This window comes from Misgurnus anguillicaudatus, chromosome 2 (assembly GCF_027580225.2).
Source record: "Misgurnus anguillicaudatus chromosome 2, ASM2758022v2, whole genome shotgun sequence".
In the NCBI taxonomy this organism is placed as follows: domain Eukaryota; kingdom Metazoa; phylum Chordata; class Actinopteri; order Cypriniformes; family Cobitidae; genus Misgurnus; species Misgurnus anguillicaudatus.
Window position 1 is genome coordinate 33,673,044 of NC_073338.2, and position 21,238 is coordinate 33,694,281.

The window sequence follows — 21,238 nt, forward strand, 5'->3', positions numbered from 1 at the left end:
TTCACTAATGGTGTTTGTTTTCTACCATTCATGTGTTATTTGTCAGAGAATCACCAGGGCTTTCATGTCAAATGGTGGGTTGGCAGAACTGATGAGCAGTTGATGAGAACGTTCAGTTGTAGAAATGATCCTGACAGCTGGACGGCTTTCTAAACAGAACTGAATCTTGGGATTGCATGGGTGGAATTTCTAAAGGAATTGTCTTCTGGAATCTTAACTATGAACTCTACAAAAATGCTGGCTTGTTTCAACCCATGGTTTGCTCAAAAATGTGACCCTGTCTGCGAAATCCAGCATCAAAGTTTGATTTCAATCATTGATTTCACTTTCATTTTTGAATTGTTGACTCAGTCAATATTAAAGATATATCAATGTTATATGTTCACAGAATGTTCTTTACGAGATATACTGTAGTTTTACATGAGAGTTGCCATTTGATTGTGTTGCATTGCTTTGAATAATATTGCATTATAGCGCAGCTGCTTACAAAGCAATCCTGCACTCTGAGAAAGGATTTGTTAATTTTTTACACATTGTTTTGTGTTATGCTATTTGACACATCATCTGTTATTTTAACACATTATGTAAATAAGTGGTTCTCAACTCCAGTCCTCCCCCCCAGAATGTTTTAGATGTCTCCTTATATGAAACACCTGATTTCACTCATCAGCAACATTTCCTTAATTAACACACAAACAAGGTGATGAACTGAATCAGGTGTTTTATATATGGAGACATCTAAAATGTTCTGGGAGGGAGGGCCCCGAGGACTGTAGTTGACAACCACTGATCTAAATCTTGCCTAAAAAGCACTGCGCAGAGTCTAAATGGGTGTGTCCGAATCCACTTTGGCTAATTTAACGACGGGAAAATGGTTTGTGCGCCTAGAGCACAGTCTAAAAGGGTTGTTCCTATTTTCGCAATAAGTGTGTTTTGGGCTTAACGTGCAATAAACCAATGAGAGTCATCCCGTTTAAAAGCCAGTTGCGCTCACGCCATGCCGATTGCCTATTTAGATGGTGGGATTTGTAAACTGAAAAACTAAGTGGAGGAAGAAGACCATCAGTTTACAATTTTGTTGTTTTATTTGTATTGAACTTGTTATTTTTTTGTATTAAAACTTTTGGATTCTTTTTAAAAGTCGTTTTCTTTCAATCATGGAAGTAAAAATAGCAGGCTTTCAATTGGTGTAAATGTATGGATAGCCTACATGGTCTGCGAAATCTCAAAAAACAATTTACAAATATGCAAGAAAAGGTTTGTACTCTAAAAATACTTTATTTGTAACAAACAGGAGATAAAGAATTTACAAACGTGTGGAGAGCCGAAACGTTTTAGCACTTGGAAAGCGGCGTGAGTTTTTTTTTAAAGCATTACTTAAAAACGGTTTTCATCTCACCATATCCACAGGTACAAAGTCATCATGTACAATAAATCCGTGGGGACGCATTTAAAAATTAAAATTTTACAATAAATGCAATATTTGCATTTGTTTAAAGCAAAATATTTAATTACTTACCAGGCTACAGGTGAAGCAGCTCTTTATGTCTTCTAACATTGCGTAATCGGTCCTCATTTATGTCCAAGAGACATAATAATCTTTTACATTTTAATCCTTAAATTTTTCATATTTAAAAGCGTTTTTGTGCTGCTGCGCATTCATGTTTATAGGGGCATATTACTAACTTGCTCTTTAACTCTTTCACCACCATTGACGAGATATCTCGCCAATTAAGAGAAAACTCTTCCCCGCCAATGACGAGATTTTCCGTCTTTCCGCAATACCGCTATTATCCACCAAGTGGCGCCCTTCCGCAACTTTTATACCTGGAAGTATTGCCCTATGGCAAGCGGCTGCATGTCCGTGTTTGTTTTAAAGATCGCTCTGAATGGGATCTCTATGAAAAGTCCGTTACAAAAATGGAATTATCTCTGCTCAATCTTCTGTTCCAATAACAACACAGAGATGTGTCTAGTTAAATACAACACATTAAATGTTTTTGTTTTAACACAACTGTTTTAAGAGTGTGTGATGCGCTTTGCAGTCTTTCAGAACTCTAATTCAACACAGACGATTGTATGCTGCTGCTTTATGACAAGAGATTTAAATATACACTACCGGTCAAAAGTTTTGAAACACTTGACTGAAATGTTAAATATGACCTAAGGTTATTGAAAACTTAAATTTTATTTTAAAAAATTATCTTTGAAATAGATGACTGAATATTGAAGGAGAGGCAGCCAATAAGAGTCCAGATTAAATGTGAACTCCTTCATTATTCTTAAAAAATGATCCTAAGGTGAAACTTCAAAAAGCTTCTTGAAAAAAATGACACAAGTTTGTCTTTTTCATTCCTAGGCCATGTATACATAGTGTAAAATATGTGTGTGTGTACCTGGTAATTATCACGTTGTAGGGACCAATTGACCCCACAAAGATAGGAATACTAGTATTTTTGTTAGCTTGTACTGTAGGGACATTTTGAGGTCTCCATGAGAAAAAAAAGCTTATAAATCAAACAGAATGATGTTTCTTGAAAATGTGAAGTAGCAGAAAGTTTTCTGTGATGGTTGGGGTTAGGATTTGGGTTAGGGGAAAGGAATAGAATTTATGTATTTTTCCAACCTTCATTACTCTGCACGCCTCCTCTGCTAGAACCCCCTCAAGAAACCCCCTGATTTAAACCAACAGTTGAGTTTGTCCATATTTTACCCAGCCATGGGTTGAAAGAACCCATCATTTTTAGAGTGTGGTTTATCATTTGTTTTTGTTTTTTTATCTCTTTTCAGGAGAATTTCTAATTCGTGGTTAAGCACAGGCTGGTTCACAATGACGATTGCCTTAGAGCTTTGTGACAGAATCAATGTTTATGGCATGGTGCCTCCAGATTTCTGTAGGTAAGTCAAAATTGAGTTATTTTAATTTTTAGCATACACTGTAGTGGTGTCTAAAGGTCAAGGCAACTCGTTTAAATTCTTTTATTGTGCTAAAAAAATCTAAAACGATGTTAAAATATTTTTAATCAAAAGTTACAGAAAAGTTAACTTCAGAATTTTTTGTGTTTGGTATGGCTCTTTTCTGCTTTAATGACATAATACACCCAAGAAGACCCAAGGTTGTGAAATGTCATGTTGCTCAAACTTTGTTTATTTGGTTAGTGATATACTGAATTTTAACTTTTTTTGGGTTACCTTATTTCAAGGTTTTATCTTTATTGTGGTCTTTTTTGTGCTCCATTGCATACACACCTAATCTAATTCTGTTTTATCCCCTCATAATGTGTCATACCCACATCACGAAAGCCCCTGCTGTGTAGCGGTGCTACTGTATGTGAAAAATAACCGAGAGATGAAAATGAAATGATTCATTGTGATTCCGGGCTGAGGCATGACCTTTCCCCCTAGCCATTTTGCAGCCTTAATGTATTACATAAAATCAATTTATTCCCCTTAAAGCAAGTTATTCTCCGAACCAAATCAGGTTAATTGCCTTGAAAATGAATATCTAGCTCAGGATTAATTTGGGAATCGGGGAATTTTGCTCGTATTATGGTGATTTTGACAAAGTCCCCATTTTAATCTCTACCCCTGTTCTCTACAGGGAGTCGCAGCACCCCTCAGTACCGTATCACTACTATGAACCGACAGGTCCAGACGAATGTGCCATGTATATCTCCCACGAGCGGGGACGTCGAGGCAGCCACCATCGCTTTATCACAGAGAAGCGGGTCTTCGCTAACTGGGCTCGGACTTTCAACATCCATTTCTACCAGCCCGACTGGAGTCCACCACCGTTACCCAGAAACAACACGGAAACCACAAGCTCCCCGCGAACGCAGAAGACGTGACTCTAACCGGAGCCTTTAAAAGATTTTAAACTGCCTCAGATACTTGCAGTAGGTCACTGACTACTTGCCATGTGAATGAAGCTTAACGTGTGTGTTGGACTGCAAGAATTTCTGAGTAAACTTGTATTTCTCAGACTTATGGAGGGTTGATGCCTAAACCTTTTGTTTTGCACATTCATTTTTTGTGTTTTGAAGACATTGCAATTGCATCTGTCCATGGACCATATCTTTAGATTATCCATGAATAGCAACTCTTAATAGCTACTAATTGAGTTCAACTGGGTCTTCATAGTTTTATGCAGGGTTTGAAATGTATGTGAGGCCTGAATAAAACAAATTGATGCGTGATGCTGAAAGCTTGCTGAAAGCCTCTGTTATGTGACGGTTTTCTGTTTGAAACAGGACATGATTGTAAATGAATTGGCCCAGTGAAACGCTTTAATTTTACAGAAACCGTATTGCAGTAAAACAACTTCCAAAAATGATTTGAATTCAATTATAAGTATTGAATTTATAGTGGATCCATATGGTGAAGCTGTTATTTGTCTATTTTGCAGCCTCAGACTGACACTGTAATTTTAGAAAATGTATTTATTTATTTATTTATTCATCCATTATTTATAAGGTCTTTGTGTTGTCTTTTGGGATCAGTTAGGTTTGCTATAAGCACATTGCACACTAGAAATGGTTTCACAGAAAATAAAAGGCGCAAAAAATTGTACTTGACTGTCAGTCTGATTTTAAATGGTTTAACAAAAACAATAAATATATTGTTTGTTAAAACTAAAATGCACTGTGATCCAGTTGTTTTATTTATTTTTTCATTTGTGTTAAATTAACAATTTAATACTGATTTTTGATTTTCATCAAGAAGATCTTAACGGTTTAATGTGACCATGAGTAAATGTTGAGTGCTCATTCTCAATTTTTCTTTTAGCATTTTCTACGCATTTGTGACCCTGGACCTTAAGCCCGGAATACACTGCAGGATTTTTGCACTCCTATAAGATCATACTGGGCGACATGGATCGTTTAAACTTTGGTTGACAAGCATGAAGACTGTACGATGATGACACGGAGGCTTCGACAGCTGCGTCACAACGTCACCAGCATGCGCTAGTGGTAAACAAATACCGGTACACAGGTCGTAGCAGCAAACACACTGCGTTGATCATGCTGAATTTTCTGACACTGTCAGCCAGAAATCGTGCAATGTATCCCTGTCTTAAGTTGCATGGGTATATTTGTAGCAAAAACCAAAAATGCATTAAAATTATAGATTTTTTTTTATGCCAAAAATCATTAGGATATTAAAGGGACAGTAAGTAGGGTGAAGTGTTTTATTAATCAAAATCAATGTCTTCATTCATGAATATGTCCTCGTTGGTGTCAAATGACCTCTGCCAGTGATCTGACTTTTCTTTGTAAGCTTAGAATTTCTTCTCTTTACTTACATTGATTGGGTAAGTCCAAAGGGCTTCCATGTCGTTCCGTCGTATTGATAAACTATAATAGCAGAGAGGGACAAAAAGCATGCCTACCAACGCGTTTCCACAACGGGTTTTCATTCAGAACATGTGAACTATCTAAAACGGACAAGATGATCAAGTGAGTTGTACCGTACCGTAGTTGCAACACGCGTTTGGAAAAGCGAGGCGCTAGAGAGCACTATTCGTTTGAATGCAAAATACAATTTCACCACTAGATGGGGGTAAATCCTACTTATTGTCCCTTTAAACAAAAACACCCCCGTTTTTCAATATTTTACTATGTTCTTACCTCAACTTAAGCCCGATATACACTGCAAGATTTTAAATAGTCCTTTAGGATTGTTGCTTGCCACACTGTGCGATCAAGATCATAGTTAAGTATGGCACACTGTATGAATGTCAGACTGCACGAGTTTAAAGACTTTTAAAAAACGGATGCACGCAAACAAACGTGTCCGTAGTTTTATGTCATCGATCGACTACGGCTGGGCAAACACACTCTGAAGCGAAGGGTAGCAAACTGAAACAAGATCTACCGTTCATTTTAATCATGACTTGTCTCGAGCATAAAAAATGAAAAAACGAAGGTGATGACTACCTCGCATTTCTTTTTTCCAGCGCGATTTCCCTCCAGGTTGCTTCATTTTTTATCCTGGTACAGTGGAGATTATCTCTCCATAACTTCACAAGTTTCTCTTTCTGCTGTACAGTCTACCTGGCTCTTTTTGACATTTGTATGCATTGATTTGTTGCTGCTAATTGCGTCATCAGGTTTTATGCTTCTATTGGTTCTTGATCTGCCAGTTGTCGTAGGGAGATGTCACACAGCAGGATTGTGTCTCAAAATTTCTGACACTGTCAGAATTTTGTAGGAGGATAATTTTGATCGCAGCGGTCATTAATCGGATGTCGGTGAACATAGCGTTCAAAGACAGCAGATTTTAGCCTAGGATTCCAGGAATCTTTTAGGATTTCAAAATTTGTCCCAGACAGCTAAATCGTGGCTGAAATCTCCACCAGGCTTTAGATGAATTAATACATCCCTATCTTTTTAATCTTTGAACAGCGTGCGGTGAATGTGTTAGCATTTAGCCTAGCCCCATTCATTCCTTAATATCCAGACTGGGATGAATTTAGATGCCACCAAACACTTCCATGTTTTCCCTATTGAAAGACTGTTAAATGAGTAGTTACACGAGTAAGTATGGTGGCAAAAAATAAAAACGTGATTTTTTTAAGCGGATAAAAAATGAGAACTATATTGTATGGTGGAAAAGCACTTAGTTTGCAGCACTTCGACCTTGGCGCGCAGTAACATCATCACTCCTGACTACTCCCCCTCTCGCTCAAACTTTGTCAATATTACTGCGCTCGAGGTCAAACAGTCTTTAAATAGGGAAAACATGGAAGTGTTTAGTGGCTTCTAAATTCATCCCTGTTTGGATCCTAAGGAATGAATGGGTCTAGGCTAATGCTAGCACATTCACAATGCGCTGTACAAAGATTAAGTGTACGCATTGAAAAAAGACAGGTATGTATTAATTCGTCTAAGTTGAGGTAAGAACATAGTAAAATATTGAAAAACGGTGGTGTTTTTCTTTAAGAAAAGATTATGTTCTATGAAGATATATAAAAAAAATGGCTACCGTACAATAAATATATCCAAACTTTATTTTTGTGAGTGGATGCAGTTGCTAAGGATTTCATTTGGACAACTTTAAAGGAGATTTTCTCAGTATTTTGATTTATTTTGTGCACCCACAGATTCCAGATTTTCAAATCTTGAATCTTCGATCCATGGATATCTTATTTATTCAGCTTTTAAACATTGACCCTTATGACTGGTTTTGTGATCCAGGGTCACGTTTGTTATGGCACACAGAACTCTTTGGTACAATTCACGTTTTGTATTCAGATTCAATGCCGCAGAGGCATCATGAAACAAAAAAAAAAAAATTCAGCCCTGTGAAAACAACATAGAGAATATTAAAATAAGGCAGAAACTGAGCACGCAGCATCCATTATTCTCTCGGTCAGTCTAGAGTGGGATTATGTTAGACTTGGACTGAACGTGTACAGGTGTAATTATGGCCATCACAGCAGGAGGAATCGCATCATTGACCATGACCGCGCTGCTCCTGTCAGTCATCCAAATGCAGGCACGCACCCGGACTGTTAAGGCAGACGCGCTTTAATGCAGATACGCTCCAGATGAGTGACAAGTTGGCATTATCGTTGAATGCACAAATGCTCTTGGATACACTCTGCACAACTGTGAGTGATGAGTTGGCCTATTATAGCATGAATTATTGCGAGGTACTGTTTATTGTATAAATTCCGATATATACCTGTCAAAACGTCAGCTGAAGCTCAAGAATTCTGGGAGATTTATTCAGCTCCCATAACAACTGTGGATTAAATCATGGGTATTTTTTCAAACGGAAGTGAGCATTCCTATGCCCTACTCCCTTTGAAGGGCAGAGCGCTTGAAGTAAGCTCTTTGAAGGGTGTAGGGGATTTATGGTCTCGTGTGCATTTGGATTTTCTGTGGCGAAGTGACTGACAGACCAATGTTACTCTGACAATGCTGCAGGAGCGCATCCGATTGTTGCTTATTATTTTAATATTTCTTGTTAAATTATGCTATTTTTGACTGATTTCAAACTGATTTGGTCCTTTGTGTTTAAAGTGGATGTTAATAAATAGCAGCAAACGCTTTCTTTTACAATCTAAACTAACCTTTGCTACTTTTTAACCTTACATTAAAATAAAGATGAACCAAATAAATTTGTATGTAAGATTGAATTCCTCGCTATATTTTTTCTAAATGCACATTGCATTATCAAGAATTACGTGATCACAAATGGAACTTTCTTGGTCTGCGTCCGAAAGTTTAGGCAGCTGACTTGTTGCCTCATTCCCTTATGAGGCAATGACTTTGGGAGCACGAAGGCAGCTCTGGGAAACACATTCGGACAACCTTCATAGGCAACGTAATGGAATTCTGTTTGAAATATAAACAGAGCGCACCTCTATGATAACTAATTGATATTTGAAAACTACAATACTAATTTCTCACTAGAAATGCAATCAAAAAGTGAAAATAAAACTTTATTTACACTAAATTTGTGCTCCAGACACTTTCTTGGCCGCAGCCTTGAAGTGACCATGACCTGTACACTTCGCTAACAGACTCCTGGAAGGGCACTTCGCAAAGGGATTTAGGTGTTTACTTTTGTTTGCAACGCCCCTACAAATGGCATCCTTTAAAGGCGGAGTCCACGATGTTTGAAAAACGGTTTGGAAAAGGAGATGGGCCGACTACCAAAACACACTTATAGCCAATCAAATCAAATCAAATGCCGGGTTGCGTATGTGTGGGGCGGGTCTATCAACAGAAGGTCCAGATTCTATTGGGGTAGGGGCGTGTTTGTTTAGGTGATTTCAAATATCAACATTGGCTTTCAAACATCATGGACTCCGCCTTTAAGGGTGCATAAATGCCATTTGGAAAATGACCCATGTGTGACTCTAAAATAAAGCATCGTGGGATAAAGCTCTTAGGATTAGATATTGTTAAGTGTAATATATTTGTCTTTTAATGGAAATTTTACTAAACCCTAAATCAACTTTTTGTTAGTTAATGATGGGCCTTTATTAGTGCTGTTCATTGATTTTAGTAAGTTTTTTGACATTTGGAAATAAAGTGTTTCAATACTACAATATACTGTATGGTGTAAAAACGTATGAGTGCTGCCCTCTTCATGTTGAACGGTGGATACTGCAGTTGAGTTTTCCTATAGATCCCTTCACAGTTCACGTTACAGGTGGTTCCCACTGCGCATGTCGGGGTCAGAAAAGTCATTACAGCAGATTGAGTTGCGTATTATTCTGTATCGTCAAAAATGCCTACTTGCGTCGTGGGCTTTGAAAATCGCACCAGGTCTCCCGTTAAGTTTTTCGTGATTCCTGCAGAATCTCAAAAACGAAAAATACAACATCTGTGGCTGCAAGCAATTAAACGTGCAGACTGGGACAATGCAAAGATCAAAAAGGCTTGTGTTTGTAGTGCTCACTTCAGATCAGGTAAGTCATCATTTTTCAGCCCTGTTAGATTAAACTAGAAAGCCTATAAATGGTATAAACAGTTTGACCCCATGCTGCGCGCGCACCCGATATTCATTCAATGTTTACAAACCTTGAAGGGATCTATTGGGTCCAAAACATACCTTGTGATGTAAGCAGGTTCAAGCTCACCACGCCCTTGTTACGATCTCACCACACACTTAGTTCGTCCCCCTCTATCTCAGTTGGGATCTGCCCACTTTTCTTGCATTTTTCAAATATTCCCAGTGGGTGGAGTCAGGCTCTGACCAGGGGTTTAGTTACGCTTTAAAGGTATAGTGGAAGATTTTCCCAAATTGAAAAGAACTGCCCTCTCCAGAGTTTTAAAAAATGCACATGTCTATAAAAGTTTGTAAACATTGCAACGTCTCCGGGTGGGCGGGGCTTAGTTGGAGGCCAAAAGAGCCGTGGAGGCAAACTTTTGACAAGCGTAAGCTAGCATGTTTTAGGGGGGATTTATTAAACATGGATGCAGTTAGGAACTGTCCTAATATGTACAGTCACTGGCTCTGCGGGACCGTGACAGCTATTTTTTTTAATTAACTTGGTTTTGGATATTTCATAGACAGCATATGAATTACATTCGGGTGGTTTGGGGAATTTGGTCAAGGTTTATTGTCTACCTATCGCTGCGCTAACTATGATTAGCAATGTGGATTATTTTAAGAGACCATTCAAAGGATGGCACACATATCTATCGCTGTATGTTTGTTTAATATTTAAGCTAAACAATAGCGCTGAGGGTTGTTGACTTTTCACCTATATAAAACAGAAACTTGCTGATTTATTTTGTACTAGATAAAACCAACACACCAGTACATATGCATAGATTATTTTACCTGATATGAAGTGTGCACTGCAAACACGAGCATTATTTCTGATTGTCTCCGTCCAGTCTACTGTATACTCCGTATTGCATTCATCCACAATTGTCGTCTTGATTTCTTTAAAGGAATGTCTGCCGGGATCCGGTAAAACTTTAGTTTTGAACCAAAAGTGATGTTCCTTCTATTCTGGCAGCCAAAAAACACAATATGATGGCAATCTAAAGTCAAAACCTTAAACTTTTAGCGCGCCTTCTATGGGTTCCTATTTATTTTTTGCCTCCAACTAGACTGCGACGGTGACGTCGCAGTGACGTAGGCGATTAAGTCTATTAAACGTATGCATGAGCTTACACCAACTTTACTATTTGTAGCAGTGATTTTAAAAGGATTTCTCCAAATAGCATGCCAAACTTTACCTGTCGAGTAGAAATGTAGCGACTGATGTATCAGGGAGAAGCCCAACTTGTGCTTTTAGCGCACACCAGCCCGTGAAACATTCTCCCAAAAAAACTCTGGTCTTGTTTCTTGCTTCAGATGCCTTTCTCTTCTTGTCATACAATTCGTAGACAATTTTTTTCTTGCGACTCTCAGACATTTTTAAGAAAAAACACGGTAAGAACGACAAAACCATAGCTCACACGGCTCTTCTGATTTTGCCAAGTGGTTGATGTCTTCAGGGCAACATTATGTTGACCCTGGGACAACATTTCAATCAACCAATTAGATTTCAGAAATAAGTTTACAGTTTGTTTTAAGTTTAAGCTTACAATCAGGATTAGCTGTTTCTAGACCATTGTATTTCAGTTATCATGTCCCTCTGATTTTAGGGTTTTGTTATGGTTAGGGTTGGGGTGGGTTTAGGTTTTATTTAGAAAAATGTTGTCCTTGGGTCAACACAATATGTTGCCCTGAGGACATCAACCACTTGGCAAAATCAGTTCGAGCCACCACACACACATACACTTGAAAGTGCACATGCGCAGAAAGCGAAAACTAAATAGGGACGAGCACGTACGACAGCCTTATGTAAACATATCACCAGAATGACTGACAACTAGGAGGACCAATAGTGTTGATGATCCACCCGGAAACAGAAAATCCTCCGCTATAATCAATCTGGCAGATAATATTGCTTGTTTTAAGCACGAATTCACTTAAATTGTATATTTTTTGTATAAAAAAAAGTATTATTTTCTTAGGTCATTTTGCTCATTAAGAAAATACATCTTGATTTAAGAATTTTTAGATATTTCTACTCAAAACAAGACAAAAATACTAAGTAATAAAGTCATTTTTTGCAGTGTAGTTCTGGGTCTTTCCTCCTTTTGGCAACAGTGAACACAAGCCATTTCTCATCTTTCATCTGTGCCTCACAAACAAACTGTAGACAATTCAATGGAAACTGGTTTCTCTCTCTAGACAGAGAAAACAATGACTGTAAGTGTGTCACTGTGATATGATATTAAAAGAAAGTATTGGTGGTGTGGCCAGAGTTGAAGATAGAGAAATAAGGCAATATAGGCCACTGCTGCGAGATCTAGATTACTACATTATGGGGCGGTTTCCCGGACCAGGATTAGCTTAATCCAGGACTAGGCTTTAGTATAATTAGGAAATATAACTAGTTTTAACAAACATGCCTTACTAAAAACATTACCTGTGTGCATTTTGAGGTAAAACAAAGGGCCCTGATGTATTTTAAGATATGTCAGTGCAAGTTGTTTTCAGTTTAGAGAGCTCTTAAAAGTGTTTAAGTCTAGGACTAGTCTAATCCCTGTCCGGGAAACTGCCCCTAAGAGTCTTTCTCTTTCTAGTCTATTGATCCATGGTGGCCCAGCTATTTTTCAACTTAGTCTCTTGACTCTGAGAATACTAGCTGAGCTCAAATTAAACCTTCTATAGGGAATAAAAAAGATAACCTGACCTAAAAGTATGTTAAATGAGTTTAATAATATCCCCATAATACCCAGTATTTTATGTAAAATCAAAAACGATAAAATACATCTTTATAGAATATGCAGCAGAGGCGGAGCCAGACATTGGGGGCCAAATCTATATTTTTTCTCCATATTTACGGCAGCTTAATAAACTATTTTTTAATCTTAGTGTTCTCTGTATTATCATTTTAAAACTGTAACATAATAAATTTTGGCAATGACACTTTACGTCTCATATAAAAATAGGCAAAACATGTTTGCTTTAGGCCAATCCAGTAACTATGAAGCTACATAAGAAAGAATAACAATTTAGACTTTACTAGCAGAACAATTTCTCACCTGCTTATGGAAGTGCTCTGTCTCTCTCTCTCCACCCTCCTCTCTCCCTATTTGCACTGAGAATTATCACACATAAGCATATTTTAATGTAAGAGATTGATGATTCACATTTTATAACCGTCTATCAATGTATTTCTGAGGTGAAATCATTGCGAATAACAAAACATAAGCTGCCTGAGTATATACTTTCTCACCTTCTTCTGGCGTCTTTCAAAAAATAAATGTTATATTCATCTATTAAAAAAAGGGATATGTGCAATGAGCATTTTTTTTTTAAGTTTTAAGGCACTGTAATTAAATGTACTTTAAATATAACGTTACCAAGGACAGTGTGCAGCAAAGCAGGCAGATCAGAGCGCTTACAGTAGCCGTTAGCCATGCAGATAATATATCAGTTGGCAGTTGGCACTATTTTACAGTTTATAAATATACACTTTTACAGTAATAACGAAGGCACTGTAATAATAAACACTTTGAAAATTGCGTTTACTGTGGGGAGTTTCAGGATATTAATTCGCCTTCAACTTCAATCTCTCATTCGTTTTCACTGGAGTGGGTGACTGGAGCGAGCTGAATGCCGCCACCTAGCGTACTGGATGAATTCATTTTACAGCTCTGAAAACATTCGGGGCTTTTGACAAAACATTCGGGGCTTGAACCCCAAAACCCACCCCCTCACTCCGCCCCTTATGCAGAACAAGCGAGTTAAATCAAGACTCCATTGGCTTAAAGATCAAACATTAAAGGAGCAGTATGTAGGTTTCTGACTGTCTTAAAAATATAAAAAAATATAAAAATATATTTTTTTATTTCATGGGACTCACGTGCGGTGACGCAATTACGCGTCTGGTCCGAACTTTACTTCCAGTTTCTGTTTGTTTAAATTGACAGCAAGTAGGGTTTTAAGTGTTTTAATAATTAAAATCAATGTCTTTATTCATAAATATGTCCTCGTTGGTGTCAAATGACCTCTGCCAGTGATCTGACTTTTCTTTGCAAGCTTAGAATTTCTTCTCTTTACTTGCATTGAACGGGTAAATCCAAGGAGGCTTCCATGTCGTTCCGCCATAATGATGATAAACTATCATAGCAGAGAGGGACAAAAAGCACTAGCCTACCAACGCTTTTCCACAACACGTTTTCATTTAACACGTGAACCAGCTGAAACGGACAAGGAGGAGATCAGTGATTACATAATGGCTACCGTAGTTGCAACACGCATTTGGAAAAGCGAGGCGCTAGAGAGCACTATTCGTTTGAATGCAAAATACAATTTCACCACTAGATGGGGGTAAATCCTACTTATTGGTACCCTTTAACTCTTTAACCAATACCTCGTCGAAAATAACAAATGTTTTGGTATCCTAGATAATGTGTTGTTTATTTTGCTTGTTATATAAATAAACTACTTTAAAAGGACTCTGTTGTTATTTATTCTTAGCAGAGTTTACCAGAAGTTACGCGTTGACCACGAAAGCCGCTTATGTTGTTATTGCTAAAACCGTCTATAATATAAATATTTAGAAAACATGCCAAGTTCACATTTCTGTTACTCTCAAAACAGTGCTATAGCCACTTATTCTACTTTTGGTTTCGAAATGTGTGTTCCATGTCAGAATTTAAATTAAATTTATGTCTGTTTTGGTCTGTGTTATCCCACCCACTGCCAATTTACCCAACAGTGTATTTTGACAGCTTGGATGGCAGTTATTGCAGTTAAACGGCATTAGCCTATAAATGCGACTTCAGGAGAACGCAACCTGTAAAATGAGCTACAGATTGAGTTACACAAATCCACAAGCGGGTTTGTAATGCAAACAACAAAAACATTGCAAAAGTAAAAATGTGCAGATAAACTAACAGCGTAAGGCTCGATGCTTTCCATTTTCAGTTTTACTCCCTAGGTGTCTGGCAACCCATGTGAGCGTTGAGTTTGAGTTTTTGTCTCCAATATTATGTATTGAGACCAAATTCAACTGCTAGATGTTAATAATACGTACTGTTAAACTAGTTTCATCACACTAAATTCCAAAAAATAATGAAAGCCTCTTTAATGGGCACTAAGAAATACCTTGTCTGCATGATCTAAGAAAATTAATTCACCATAATTAATAACTATATGAGCGGAGAGATTTGCAATTTACATTTTAACATGGCTGTATATTTCATAAACCAATGAATATTTGCAATATGCTAAATACATACTGTATATAAGTGATTTTTAAAAGTTAAAAATAGCATTACCAGTAATAAATACAGTGCTTTAAACCTTTTAACACAGCAAGGGGAGAAACAAAAAGAAAAGCTTTTAGAGTAGAGGCTTTATTTAAAATGTCACTTTTGCCAGTCTCACAGTAAAAAATACAGGAAAATTGTAGACAACGGAAATTGAAGGTTTGTCATAATGCATTCACACAAAAAGCATATACTGTTTGAGAGGCTACTCTGATGCGGGATCTCCTAAACAATGCTGGATATCTGACCCACCAACACTTAATGATGCATTAGACAGACAAAGATAAAAGAATGTGGAAATTCAATCTCATTCACACTTACTGCCTGGCGAGGTTGCATTTGGTCGACCCCTTTTAAAAGTGGAGTGGAGATGCTAATGGACAGATGCAGGACACAGCCACGGGCAAATGGAGCTGTTTGGTTGATGTACATGGAAGTGATTGATGTCCATGTGTCTCTCATACGTGATGTTGGGCTAGTCTCATAAAAATGTCCAAGTCACATTTCACCCCAAAAAAACATGAAATCATATTATGCATACAGAAACCGGAGCCTATTTTGTAAGCAATAAGATTTAGTGACATTGCCTGCATGACTTATGCAAATATTATATGTCCTAAATATAGGCTTTATTTTTTCTTCCTGCAAAACGTGATTTCTTATGTTTGAAATATATATAAATTTCATTTCCTACACTCCAGACTTACATATACAGTGCAGCCTTTTAAATAATGAGAGTGCAAAATATAAAGCATCATTTTAAATAAAGCAGTAGTCATGAATTGCATATACAGCTTCTGTATATTTACACAAGCCCAAATAAGATCTCTGTTTTATCACACTGTGAAAAAATAACAAAAACCTCAAGCCTTTATTACAAGTTACCACTGCCTGTGTGACATTATAAGTGTTATAGAATAATTTAACTCTGCCTTGGGCTAAAAGCAGATAAAACTATAACTGGAAAAAATTAAAGAACAAAAAACAAACAAAAAACCCTTCTTTTCCCCACGAGCTGACAGTGTGTGTTCAGTTCAAAAGAAAGTACCTGTGTGAAATTCAAATGCATTTGACTACAGACTTCTGAGAACAACAAAGAACATTTCAAAGTAAAAAGTCAGTGCATGTCACTTTCAAAAGACGATACAAAGCAAAACTCCAAAACAACAAACCTGCATCAAAAAGATGAATAAAACTTATTCCTGACCAAATCAACCACAAACAAAAAGAAAATAGTGAAGCCTTAGATACTGTATGGCTGTAGGTTCCTTGACTCCTGTGGTGTTGTGAGAGCCGCCGTCTCAGAAGATGTGTTTGAGGTGTTTGATGCCATAGGTTTTAAAGAACACCAGTAAGATAAGAGTCCAAAGGCCCAAAATAAAGCCGTCTGGAGGGTGCCAGTCTTTCTGCTTGGGTTTCTGATGAAGACATAAAAAGGAGAACTCATTCCATTAAAAGGATCATATCATGAAAAATCTAATTTACTTTGACCTTTGAAAGAGAGTTTGATGTACTTTGAAGTACTGTAAGTTTCAATACTGAAAATATTATTGTTCATTTTGTGAACATTTTACACTGCATTGCGGGGTTGAGGCTGTTATTGCAGGATGGGGCTGCAAAAACGATATTAAAATCTACAACCTGCATTAAAAGTGTTATTACAGTAGCTCCTTTAGATGCAAAGGCATGAGACACCGCTTTCATAGAAATCATTTAGCATTCACGAACTGTTCCCGGTGTGAACAAAAAGAATTTTTGTGTTTAACAAAAGGAAAACGTACTTGACTTTATATGTCAGGAATTTGTTAAATGGTGAATTCAGTAGCAGAATGGAGCCTGACCCGAATGCTTTGCAAGTTTTCAGTTGATTGTAAAGGACTACTTGCCTCTGGAACACTACTGACAGCCACTTCTGAGGACGCTTTTTAACCAGAAAGTGAAAACTAAAAGTCAAGTTTAACCTCAAAAGCATCCAATATTGCAACTATAATACTTTTTCAAATTATTATTATTGCTATAACCGTAACATGATTCTGGAAAGGCTGCGTTACCTACAACACCACATATGCAAAAGCCGCTAAATGTCATCAAACGTCAAAAATGAGATAATGATATTGACCAGATGTTTTCGGGATGTATTAGATGTTCATCAAATACCTATGCTTCAAATCTGCTTAAAGGTGCAGTGTGTAATTTTTATAAGGATCTCTTGACAGAAATGCTAAGTAATATACAAAACAATATTATCAGGGATGTATAAAAACCTTTCATAATGAACCATTATCTTTTTATTACCTTAGAATGAGACATTTTTATCTACATACCGAGGGTCCCCTTACATGAAAGTCGCTATTTTGTGCCGACATGTTTCTACAGAAGCCCTTAACGGACAAACCTTGTCTCCGACCATGACATGTTTGTCCAGTGGCAGCTACCGTAGCTTTCCTATGCATTTCAAATGCGAGTGGTAAGCAATTCGCAACCTCACCACTAGATGCTACTAAAATTTAAACGCTGCACCTTTAAAGAGCACCTGTTTCACTGCTAAAAACAATGGTATTTTGTGTATTTAGTATAATAGACCCTTTTACTGTTTGTACACAATGATGACGTGGCAGCGTATGCGAACGCATTTTGGCAACGGAAGTATGGCAAGAATCAACAGTGAAGCAACACAGACAGAGAAAGTTATTTTAAAAAGTTGACTTTATCAACTTTTTCAAGACAGCTACCAGATCCATGTACTATAGTGGAGTGGATAGAAGATGTTGGCAGATGGCCAAATATAATTAGTATATTATATTAGTGCAACCAAACGCAACAACCAGAAATTTTGATGCTGGGAAACAATTTTAATAAACTTTCTGAGTTGCTTACAAGTTAGAACCAATGGGGAACAACACCACTTCTGTTGCCGAAATGCGCGCAGGCTATTTGATCATGTGAGCTGTAAAAGGGTCTATACAATGTGTTTCACTCTCTTCCTGGAATGCCCAGATTTGAAAATCTTTGTGTCCCTGATTGGTCAGCTTATCTGTACGTTGTGATTGGCCTGAATACCTCTGACATCAGCCGGAAACATGACGCTCCTTACCATGTTTGAAAGATTCGCTCACAATGCAAAGCTAACAGGAGTTAACTTACAGGCTGTGAGACAAAGCGGGAGGCATTATGATAATGTCAGTCTTTTCTACATCACTAATCCCAGGAAGTACACTATTGCCTACAATCCGTGTGTTTGTTGTGGTCCAAGAAAAGAGATTTACGTTGGACACAATAACTCGAGTCATTGTTTACTTTGGGGTATGTAGCTTTTGCATATCGTTAACAACACTTACACACAAAAGGAAATTTTAAACGTGAATCTAACCCTAACCCATTCAGACATAAAGCTTTTTTGTCAAAAAAAAGTTCAGCAAATTCAAAAAAAGTGTACAGAAGACAAATTGGATAAACGAAGGCAACTGTGGATCACATTTAAACTTCCCTTGTGAGTACTTAAACCTGAATACAATCAATTGTGGTAGTCACTTGGGTCACAGCGCCCCCTAATGTGTGGTTCAGTTTCTTAATTTTTACATTCTGACTTTCATCATTTGCAGTTTCTAGTTGCATTTTTAGTGACTGTGCTACTATTTACTATGTATTGTTTAAAGAAGTGGATTTTTTTTAGAAGTGGAAGCTTCACACTATGCAGTTATTTTACCTTAATATAACAGCTTCAAAGTTATTTCGGTGGTAAACAAGGTCATAGTAGGGCGAATCATCCTCCTGTTGAAGCTCAGGGAGGACGCCGCTAGCAAAACCAGCAATGCAAGCTTGAGAGAACCGTCCCTGACAAATCTTGCGAGAATCACGACTTGCTTTACGGCAACGTCGTCACACACGTTAGGTTTGTACGACTTTGTGCGGCGCTGCAAGTACCAACCGCCGGATGACGTCAAAGAACCGCAAGAATGATCCGAGATGGCACTTTGACGTCATCCGGCTGTGGGTTCTTGTAGCGCTGCATGAAGTCAATCAAGCCTATAACAACAACTGCACGCGGGAATTTGAGACGTGAGGAACATGTTATGAAATAATGCAATGTACACAATTATAACAATTGTCATGGCATTTTGTAATGTTTACATTACAATAAAAGAACACAAATGAAATTATACAGTAGACATGGACTATAGACTGTTTACTTGTGATTTAGCTGCAATCATGTAAAAACGTTATAAGCTAGCAAACGCGGTACTTTATTATTATATGCACTCTGCACTTGGCATAAACTTCTCATTATCCTATTACAATCATCTGTAGTTTAGTAGACTATGCAGTAGCCTAATATTTGTATGAAATTGTGAAACATTACCTGATCATTATCTTCGGAGATGTACTAGATTGGGAGTGGGAAATTACCACAGTTGCAAGTATTCTCCAGCGACTCTAGGGGTCGCTGTTGAACAAAAACGCTGAAAATGCATAGAGCGCATTTAAAGGGTTTTGAAGTGAAAGAGAGTCAAATATAAAAAAAATGTCTAATTTGTGAAAATAAGGCATTTAAGTTACTAACTAATAACCTTTTGCATTGCCATTAAAGTGAAATGACTGAACCTAAACATAAGAGCCTGTTAAAAAAAATGCAAGAAAACATGTCAGATGTACTTAGTGGGTTCTGCATCTGAACTCCTCAAATTTACTGCTATTGGTTAACATTACTTTCTGCTGACATCACCTACAGTAGACAGAGATAAACTGAAGGAAGATTAATGTAATGTGAAAAACAACTTGCACTGACATATCTTAACGTATATCCGTACCATTGTGTCATCTCAAGATGCACGCCAGTATTGTTTTTGTAAGGTATGTTTGTAAAAGCTCCTTAAATGTCCTAATATAACTAAGGCCTAGTCCCTGATTAATCTAAACCCTGTCCAGGAAACCACCTCATAAACCTCATGACTTAAAACATTAATGACTGACCTAAAAAATGGAAGAAGGAAGAAAGCAAGGAAAAAAATATTTTCTATCAGACCTCATCTGCCTCACTGTTTGCCCATTTATAGTGTACAGCCACATCATCACTTTGTGTATGAATATTACACATTTAAATCACCCACCATTAAACATGCATCACCAGACGCGCATTTATATGCTAATACAGACTGAATGTTCTACTGAGAAAAAAGATTTAACCTCTAAAAAGAAAATGGCCATAACTTTTCCAATTATATTAAGGGGGGAGCGAACGGCTGCATCCTTAAAGTTTCTTGCGTAACTGCAGATGAACATGACTGTGTGTTTAACTGAAGACTATCACCTCAAACAGAGCTACAGTACATCCTGAGACTCAACTTACAGTGACATATATGCTGGCAACCAGAGTGCAAATAATATGTGGATGCCACCACCCCCAGAAATCCCAAAAAAGAGTTCAATGTGACACATAAAATTCTGGGGAAAGATGAATATATGGTGCTGTACATGATTTTAAATGTCTACGTATAAGTGAATCTGTATTCACGTAGTGAAAGATGAGAGTGAGAACAGCAATAAAGGCTAAGAGCATCCTCCATCTGCATAATGCATCACAGCTGAGGGTGGAGGAAAGCGAAGATGTCCCGAGTGCTGAGGTAGTTAACCTCTGCAGATAAGAGACTAAGGGTGCAGACTGTACAAAAGGGGCCGTCTCACACGGATGAACAGGGACTGACAGATCGGCTCTGACAGACTGCTAGTTCTACCCCAGCGAGCATCTGAGGAACTGAGATGGAGTTAACTAGGATCACGACAAAGAGAAGAAAATATTAAAAATATTTGAAAATACTTAAAAAGTAATTGATCTTGTGGGCAAAGAAAATACAACACAGCATCATCTCAAAAAACACTTGCTTGTGGGTACTTCTCTTTGGAAATATTATGCCCATTTTACAAAATGTATAAGTCTCAGGTTTGCCTAGAATATGTCTGTGAAGTTTCAGCAAAGATAATTTGTTATAGAATGTCCAAAATGCCCCTATTTGGGTGGGATTTCATGTGTGTACCTTTAAATGCAAATGAGCTACTGCTTTTGGTTAAAAATAGATCTGATTCGTGTGAATACAGTCTGGGACAATAGTATCTTTAGCTGCTTTTGTGCAACAATGTGCTAACAAACTCATTTAGAAAAACTTTTGGGTAAAATTAACCAGACAGTAGTGGCTGTGGGCGGGGCTTTGTTAGTGTGACATCACATTAACAAGAGAATCAAAGCAGCATGTCTAATGAGACTGCTTTGTGGGGATTAAAATAAGGTGTGGGTGGATTTTTTTAACTGTCGTGTTTTATGTCCAAACGCCTTGTAAAAGAGGATTTTGTATAATATGTGCCCTTTAATACATGGTGTAACATTTAAATACAATAAGGACAACATTTGATAATTCTATCACATAATGCAAAGCTCATGGGAC

General features: G+C 37.5%; 2 protein-coding genes across 3 annotated transcripts in view; one reads left to right on the plus strand and one right to left on the minus strand.

The window, feature by feature from the left end:
* st6galnac5a (ST6 (alpha-N-acetyl-neuraminyl-2,3-beta-galactosyl-1,3)-N-acetylgalactosaminide alpha-2,6-sialyltransferase 5a) overlaps positions 1-4,637 on the plus strand; it is a 75,770-nt gene extending 71,133 nt beyond the window's left edge. For both annotated transcript variants that reach the window (XM_073853992.1, XM_055202798.2), the window contains exons 4-5: positions 2,791-2,898; positions 3,602-4,637. In XM_073853992.1, the coding sequence (XP_073710093.1) occupies positions 2,791-2,898; positions 3,602-3,848 (355 nt within the window). In that variant the 3' untranslated portion in view covers positions 3,849-4,637. The remainder of the gene's footprint in view (positions 1-2,790; positions 2,899-3,601) is intronic.
* A 10,235-nt stretch (positions 4,638-14,872) lies between these two features.
* Positions 14,873-21,238, minus strand: part of pigk (phosphatidylinositol glycan anchor biosynthesis, class K) — a 49,293-nt gene continuing 42,927 nt past the window's right edge. Inside the window, exon 11 of the mRNA XM_055202802.2 lies at positions 14,873-16,219. Within this exon, the coding sequence (XP_055058777.2) occupies positions 16,103-16,219 (117 nt within the window). The 3' untranslated portion in view covers positions 14,873-16,102. The remainder of the gene's footprint in view (positions 16,220-21,238) is intronic.